Source organism: Leptosomus discolor, chromosome 7, assembly GCF_034619465.1.
Source record: "Leptosomus discolor isolate bLepDis1 chromosome 7, bLepDis1.hap2, whole genome shotgun sequence".
NCBI classification, from domain to species: domain Eukaryota; kingdom Metazoa; phylum Chordata; class Aves; order Leptosomiformes; family Leptosomidae; genus Leptosomus; species Leptosomus discolor.
Window position 1 is genome coordinate 41,059,420 of NC_141397.1, and position 8,852 is coordinate 41,068,271.

Genomic DNA, 8,852 nt, shown 5'->3' on the forward strand with positions numbered 1-8,852 from the left:
AGGACAGGATATGTCTGTCTGCCCTGTGCCTTCACATTGCAGATCTCTGGCTTCCTCATGTGACTCCCTGCATAGCAGGTTACACATCAGGACTCACGTAGACAGCTCTATCTAATGTCCAGTTATCACTCCAAGGAGGAAGCAGGGCATAATTTTTATGCTGTCATTACGTAGCAAGAGGATTTAATGACGTGGTGGTGAGGAATCTGAGCTTAATGCTGCTAGCAGTCTGTGGCCAGGCAGCCGTATCCACTGTGTTGTTCCAAACATGGCAGATCCTGGAGTGGGAGAAGCTGGTGTGAAAACTGCTGCAACTGGGTGGAAGATGGGGCTTCAACCTTTGCACAGGACTTGTTAGGACTCTGTGAATGTGATATTTGCTATACATGGCCTGTGGTTTGCGCAACTGTTTAATTTAAATTCTAACTACTCTTACTACCATGCTGAAGTGAAGGTTCACAACAATGAAACTGGAAAACTGAGAAACCCTGAGTATATATCAGACTCTGCTGCCATAAGTGCCCCTCCGTGAAAAGGAAACAGTTGTTACTTACTTCACATTTAATTTCAGACTTCACATAAGGACTCACCTTCTTAATGCAGGTGTGTTACTAGTGGTTCCTCCCTGTCACTGCTGTGACCGGGGCCGCTACCTCTGGGTGAGGGGACAGAGCACTCCCTCCAGAGAGGCCCCTGCAGGGGGTCTCTGCATAACTCCGTGGCGCTGTGGCTGCTCTGCTTGGCCTCCTTAGGCTGCAGCGAGTCAGCTAGAGACACTGTGGTGCTGTATGAAGCTTGTGAAAAAGTAACAGGTGTGTCTGAGCAGACAGAGTTAAAGAGAGGTAAAAATGTTGGTCTACTAAGAGTCGTAGCAGGGGCAGAGTCACTTGGACTGAGATCAAATGTAAAGTCTTTCAAATAGGAGAGGGCTTGATTGTTTAGCTGGGCATATTCAAAATTTATCTTGCTTCTAGTAACACCATCTAGGATTTTTGCTCTACTTTTCTGGTCTTCAGAGCAAATTTGCTCCCCCTTTTGCTTCGAATGATACAGACTGCTGGATTGGAAACTTGTCTCATAGTTGTATTGGTTTGTGCTAGGAATACTGGAGTATTCTGGTTTGCGGGCAATGCAGTTGCGTTCATTTTGCAACAATAACTTGTTTTTGTACTGAGACATCTTACGAATAATATTGTTCATTTCATTCCCGATGCATTTGTCTTCCAGGTGCTTGTTTTCATAGCTGATTTGTAATGATGCCACTTGTGTTACACAGTGCTCTAAGAGCTGCACTATGTTAGTGCTGCTCTCCGTTGGTGTGGGGCTAATGTAGCTCTGGAAGCGTCTGGGAGTAAGAGGCTGCAGTGTTTTGTCACAGGAAATAGAGAGTGAGTGATACATCGGTTTATTTCTGTCCGCCCTCCCAAGGGGATCCAGGAGTGAGGTCACAGCAGTCTTGTAGGAGTAACATGATTCTACTTCATGATCATCATCTAATGAAGGGTTTCCAGAGCTCTGGGTCCCACTGTCTCTGTTCAGGTTTTCTGGCAGTGGGTTTTTATCTCTGGATGTCTCACATCCTTCTGAAATTGTCATCTTCTCATTCTGAGTTGAAGATGTCTGCAGATTGTCTCCATCATCCTGTGATTGTGGTGCATAACTTGATGATGTGGTGGTTTCTGCAGTCCCATGCACTGTAGATGAATGCTTGTGGTGACTCCCTTCCCTCCCTTGCAAATCCAAATTAGATGTGTTAGGGCAAGAGTCCAGGCTGCAGTCTCTTTCAGCAATATTTACTGAAGTGGCCTGGGTTGCATGTTTGCTTTCATCCAAAGACACACACAGCTTGAATGTATCAGATTCTTCCTTGCTTGGTTTCTCCTGCTGGGCCTCTGTGCTCACTTTCTGCTCTGCAGTGGGGCTGGGCAGGATTGATGAATCATTAGACTTTTCTGGCTGTGACTGAGGACTCCGAAGAGAGTCAGGTGAGGAAATGAGTCCTGAGTGTTTTCGCAGCCAGTTTATTATCCCCATGGTCAGTGAAAGCTCGGTATCGCAGAGCTTTAGCAAACATTCTTTACCTTTCCATGTGCTGTGGAAAAAACCCTGGCTGATAATGTCTAGAGCTGGTTGGGAAGCCATGTTCTCCTCGGCTCCAACATGAAAGCTGTAAATGGACAAAGGGATTTCAATGGCTTGTTCTGAAATGCTTTCAGATGTGCACAAGTCTTCATCTAGGACTGGGTTTATTTTGACTTCATTTGGGTCATAGAAGAGCTCATAAAGGGCATCGCCACTGTAGCTGTCTCTTGGAAATCTACCTGGGACCCCAGGGGTCTCAGCTTCCTTCATTTCATCATCTTGTCCAGGAGAGAATGAATCATAGTAGCCTTCATCACTTGTGGATGTGGACTCCTGGTTGTCACTTTTCGGGGTTCCTGTTTCTGTGGAGCTCTCTTTGGAATTGTCACCATCTTTATCAGGTGACACTTGGGGGTCTGTCACAGATGCAGCAGCCTGGCTTCTAGCCTTTTCCACATCAGGACCAGGTGTCTTCAGTAACTTCTTATCAAACAGAGCACTCTGATGTAGCCTTACTGATTTGTTGATGTTGTCCCAAAACTTTGCAAATTCAACAGTCTCATTCTGGCCAGGAGAGGCCAGCTGCTCCACACCCCCTTGGAAAGAGCCCATGACAGGGCTGTCTTTGTGCTTGCTTCGTCTCAGCAGAAGTTCTTTGCTGTTCTCCAGCTCCAGGTGTGCAGAGCTCTCGTCAGCAAAGATTTCCCCACAGCCAGTGAGGGAGTCAAAGCTCTTCAGTGAAGCAACATCTTCACACAGGGTGTTGCAGCAGTCGTAGGAAGAGTCAGACTGCAGTTCGCTGTCTGAACAGTCTTGTGACAAGCAATCAGCTGCAAAGGTTTCTCCGGTTTTGAAAAGATACTTTGCAAGACGCCCGGACAACTCACTCTTGAAGCCTGGAGAGGACAGATTCTTTTCCTTCTCAACCAGGAATGTGAGGCTGTCTGGTTTGGGTTTTTTTATATGAAATAAATCTCTGAGCCCTTTCTTAGATCTCTTGAGGGAAATCCTCTTCCTGGGAATGGTTTTTGCGACAGCTGGTACAAAAGGCATCTGTGGCACAAAGTTCCTGTAGTCGATCATCTGACTGCTGCACACAGACTGGCTGGGGCTGACCACACACTGTTTCTTACTGCTGGAGCTGGACATCCCTGAAAAGCTGATGCTATTGACAAGTCGCCCCTTACCCTTTCCAGGAAAACCTTCCTCACAAGCCCTGCTGCTGAGGCTGCAGTGCTCTGCTTTGTCTGCCTCAGTAACGCAGTCATGGGTTTTACTCTTCCTTACAAATTTGTAGGAGGACCCAAATGATTTTTCCAGGCTGTTGTCACCAGCTCCATTCCTTGCTGCTCTGGTAGAAATTCTGTAGTTCTTGTGCGTAGCCAAACATGCCAGCTGGACTTCAGCTACACTTTGGTTTCCCTCCAGAGCTGCGTTTTTGGTTTTCCCCATATCATCTTTGTTGATAGAAACTGTATGCACTGGTGGCACTTTCTCATGTTGCACACTGGATTTTATGAAAGTTTTTCCTCTCTTGAGCTCCATACTGCTTCCTCACATCTGTTTCTGTAAAGAAAACAGCAGAATAAAAATCATAGAATCGTAGAATAATTTGGGTTGGAAGGGACCTTTAGGAGGTCATGTAGTCCAACACCCCCCCCCCCCCACACACACACACACAGAGTAAGGAGGGACGTCTTTAGCTAGATCAGGTTGCTCAGAGCCCCATCCAACCTGACCTTGAATGTCTCCAGGGATGGGGCTTCTACCACCTCTCTGGGCAACCTGTTCCAGTGTTTTACCACCCTCATCGTAAAAAAATTCTTCCTTATATCTAGCCTAAATCTGCCCTCTTTTTTAAACCATTACTCCCTGTCCTATTGCAGTAGGCCCTGCTAAAAAAATTGCCCCCATAATTATTCTAAGGGTTGTGGCTAGCACTTAAGCTTTGAAAACAACTGGAGAACAAAGGGACAGATATTAAGCATTATAAAATTGGGTTTGTTTGTCACCAGAAATTTCCATCACTGTCATGGTATTGCTGTGATGAAATGAAAAGTACCAATACTCCCTTGAGAACAATCTCGGATCAGAGTCGTGGATCCAGACCTGCACCCAGTATAAAGACAGCTAGGCAGATTTTAAATTCAGCACCAAGCCTAGCCTTTGTGCTCTCTTGAAGTACAACTTAAAGCAGTTTTTAGTCTACCTTGAACTATAACAGCTGTCTGTAGCCTCCAGAGGCTTTCCGGTTGCCAGGGCTTACTGGGAACAGTAGCACTCTGACCAACAACCTCACAAGATATGGATCTGTGTATCTAGGAGTTGTGTTACCCGCAGCAGTTCTCCAGCAGGCAGGTTGGTGACAGCCTGTTTTTCATAGAAGCTGCAAACTAGTAGGTGATTAGCAATGTTTACAACTAATTGTACGTCAGTGACAAAAGGCAGAAAACACAAGGGAAAGTGTGAATATTTGACATCAAGAGTATGGATGTTATGGAAAATACGGTGGGTGGTGATGTGTGTCTATCAGTATGATTGAGATGTTGGCACATTTATGTGCGTTTGGGGCTGCACATGACTAATGCAGAGCATTCTTAATGAAAGCCAGTAAATATTTTACTACACTGTCAGGTATCTGGAGTTCACTGATACTGCAGGAAACTTGGTTTGCATATTTAGAAATAGGTCACTGGGACATGATTACACTTCTCTGAAAAGCAAGGTGTGATTGAGAAGAAACTCACTGTGCAGAACTCCAGCAGAGTTGTGAAACTGATCAGAAACAGATGACACAAAAGCATTATTAATATCCCCAAAATAAAGTGTCTGACATCTCAGTCCTTTGCAATTGTAGAAGTAGGTACAGTGTCCCTGTGGGAAGTCCAGCTGCTTGAGAAGCTCCTTAGAGGTCTGTGGCATGGCAAATGCTAGCATTGTAACAATGTTATGTAGAACTCTTTGAAGTCCTACAGTTGCTTCTGTCCATTCTGCTTTTAGCAAGGATAATTTTTGCAGGAAACGGCATACTTGGGAAGTTTTCTGTAGATGCATTAAAAAGGCTTTTAGAGGTGGATTTGTTTTATTGCCAAGTATAAAACTTATTAAAACTAAGAATTCAGGATGTCATTAGATAATCTTTTGAATAAAGAAATCTTTGATATGAATTGTATCTCCTTGATAAGAAACACAATGGACTACCAATTTGATAGCTGGGTCTAGAAACTTCAAGGCTTGTTCTTCCTTCTTTTTTCTATAGATTAGATTAAAAGTTTTAACATGAAAGCCCAAATGGCCTGAAAAACATCTGTACTGAGAATATATATAGTATAATAATGTAAGATACACTGATGGTAGCCTATGCTACCTTTTCAGTTTCCTCTGATGAGGAAAAAAATGTTAGGTGTTGTTTGGCTTTGTTTGTCGTTTTGTTTTTGTTGTTGTTTTTTTTAAAGTGATCTACCATACATATAATTACCAACTTTGTATTCTAATTGTTTAATGTCTCTATTTAATCTCTTATATTCTTTTTCTCATTTTCCCCCAGAATTCATGTCAGACTAATTAGTATCTAGTTCATTGTGTCATCCTACTTATTCTGTTTTAACACTGGCGTAGCTTCAGGAATCGTCCCCATTAAAAATGTTAAAAAAACCCGAACACCCAGAAAGGGAAGATCTCATCAGTCAAATCTTTCAGGGCTCTTAAGGGCTGTCTACCAGGGTCTGCAGATTTTTTGAAGTATTTGTCCCAGATACTGTTATGTAATTTCCCATACTATGAGTTCATCTTCATATGATATAAGTTATCAATAAGCTTCTTTCCAAATATAGAACAGAAATATTTATGCAATGCTGCTGTCTTTCTGTATCTATTAATACTTTTAGCACTTTTGGTTGTAATGGACTATACCATGATATCTGTTTTTCCTCTCTGCCTGGACACAAGTTGTATCTCTAACCCCAGAAGCTGTATCAGTGAAGTTAGAAACAAAGTGCTGTAAGGGAAAGTTACCCTCCAGTGGTTATATAACGCTAATCAAAATTCGATGAAAAATTATTCTAGGCATTTAAAAAATGGTGTATCTTCCCTGGGATTTCTTGACCCATGCCCTCAGCTACACTATTGCCTGTCTCTGCTCCTTTTTAATTATTCTCCTCTTGGACCTAACTTGCAGTGTATCTCTTCTTCCACAGCAATAAAGGGCATATGAGGGAGTTATTTCCATCTTTGCAAAGGAAATATATTTTGCAATTAAAAATCATTGTAAAGAGCAGAAACCTGTGGAAACTAGCAGCCAGTCTACTAAGGCTAGCTTGTTCTGTTTTCAACAGGGTCTGGATGTTTTCTTTGTTAATGTTACTTGACCTTTTTTAATATCTGTGAAATTACTTACGGAACACATGTTTAAATAGAGGACATCCTTGAGTCTTATACTGGGCTATAGTTTAATTACCATTTACAATAATCTTAGGTGCAGGAGTGTTGAGACCTCCCATCTACAGTAAACAGTACTTTTATCTGTCTTGATCATGCCGGCTGCTCACTTTTAGGATTTCACAAGTGTCTAAGCAGGCAATTAAATCTGGATTTTGGGCTTATACTATAATGGAAATAAGGGCTTTGTTTAAATTTGGATAATAGTACTCATAAAATGCAGAGATACTTCATGCTCAAACATATACCATCTGTGCAGGGTGTCTGACAGCCTTTTCATAAAAACAGAAGGTTTTACTGTGTCTGTGATTCATCTAAAAGTAAATTAAAATTTTAGAATGGGAAGGTGAACGCATTCCTGTGGGCTGAGGAGACTTGTTTTAGGACAGTCAAAGCAATTGCTTATGGTTCTGGGTTACATGAACCTGAACAAGACTGAATTAGGTAAGTGTTCTGGTTAATAAGAGACATATTCAGATGGCCTAAATTCTACCTAAGACCAAGTCAACAGACAAGGAGGCCAAAGAGGGGTGCAGTGGAGCTGGACTGGATATTCATCAGCAAGCAGGAGGAAGATGGGTAGAGGCAGGATTCAAACTGTCCAGATATTGCCTCTGTCATGTGGGCCAGAGAAGAGAGGAGCTACACTTGCCTCTGCCCATGGCCTCCAAAGCTTGATGCCAGGCTGAGCTGTCTACAATTCTCCCTCTCTGTAGGAATGAGGAAAGACTTGCTTTGGTTTTTGGGCTGGCATCAAAGTTGTCATCTTATATTTACTGGCTTATCTCACAGAGGAAAGGTTTGTTTAGGTTATCTTCAAAGAAAAGGTAAAATAGATTGTGCTTTAATGAGTCAGTAGCTAAAACAGTAGTCTTCTTGGATGTAATTCTAGGAAGATCCTCCTACTGGGAAAGTAGAAGCATCTGCTTCAGTGAGGTTGTGTGAATAGAAATAAATAATTTTACAAAGAGGAAATTTAGATTAACTCTCTGGCTTCAGCAAGTTGGGCTCAAAATTACTTTTGCTTAAGTAGAAAAAAAATATAATTACTGTTCATTTATTTCAAAATCTTATCAGCTGTCTGGCTTGGACACTCTTACTTGCTTGTTTGATGTGTAATTTGTATATAATCATCTCTTTTGGAAGTAGAAATAAGCAAAATTTACAATACAGTCATTGTTTTGCAGGGGAGATAGGAGTGGTCTTTCTGCTTCTTTAGACTCAGATCATTCTTAAAATTGGCAGGTTGTGGAGTTGGTACCTTGCTGTCACTTGCTAAGCAGAATTCTGCATGCCATTTGGATTCTTAATTTCACCTCCCTCCAAGCATTTTCTTTTTATTAAATGAAAGAGTTGATAAACATTCTATACTCTTTTAGGTTTTTTTACTTTAAAAAGAAGGAAAGGACTCTATTTGAACTGCTTTTATGTTTTAAGATACAAGTTTGGAATGAGTCCAAAATCCCTTTTCCACAAGTGGCGTCATATCAATCAGATTTAAGATCCTGAGTATCAGAGCTACCTTTGAAAATGTTACCCCTGCTTTCCAAAAAAAAAAAAGGTAGCATAATTAAATTTTCTGAAAACATATATCTGGTTTGGGCATTTGGACATGTATTATGCTTAATGTGGATGCACTTTAAGATGAAGTATTTTTTAAAATATTTCTAGAGAAATCGTATAATGGGAAAGGGAAAAAGAACTGAGCACTCAGGGAGGCTCTTCCTTCCTATGCCTAGTTACCCTTGGGAGGATTTTTGCTGGGCAGCAGTTGGAAGTCCTAAAATGCAAAAACAGGCAAGCATGAGGTGGTGAGAGCCACACTGACTTTCAAAGTCAGTAGACAATACTGATTTTTAATGCTTAGGATCTAATGAATTAGCAGTGCATAAAGAACACCTGGTGCTCCCAGTAAAGCATGGGGGAGGGGGGTGGTATTTTTGGATCAGACTATTTATGGTCGAAAACCTTAACTCTCCATCTTGGAAGATAAAAGTTAATAATGGAAATACTTATTAATAATCATGAGCATATATTCCATTCTGTTGATTTGATTTTTAATTACAAACCAATAAAATGTTTCCTTGCTAGAGGGTAGTAATATCCTGCCTGCAGTTATTGTAACATTTTCTAGCAAGCAAATAAACACAACAGTTCTTATGCTGGAAACCAAAGAGGATTTTAAAGCAGGGCTCATCTACTCGCTTAAACTGATTACCTTGCTAGTGTCTCAACTCCGTTAGAAAACAGAAAAGAACTGTGTGGAAAGGCTGCAGGATGTAATCAGGGGCAGTCATGATTCAGGAAACAGAAGAATGTTTATTTTTAAAAAC

The 8,852-nt window shown here is 41.5% G+C and overlaps 1 protein-coding gene across 1 annotated transcript; it reads right to left on the bottom strand.

Annotated features, from left to right (window-relative positions):
• Positions 1-611: 611 nt before the first annotated feature.
• AMER3 (APC membrane recruitment protein 3) lies at positions 612-3,627 on the bottom strand. Its single transcript, XM_009953292.2, is given in 2 exon segments — positions 612-734; positions 736-3,627. Coding segments are annotated over 2 exon segments (3,015 nt in total).
• Positions 3,628-8,852: the final 5,225 nt, after the last annotated feature.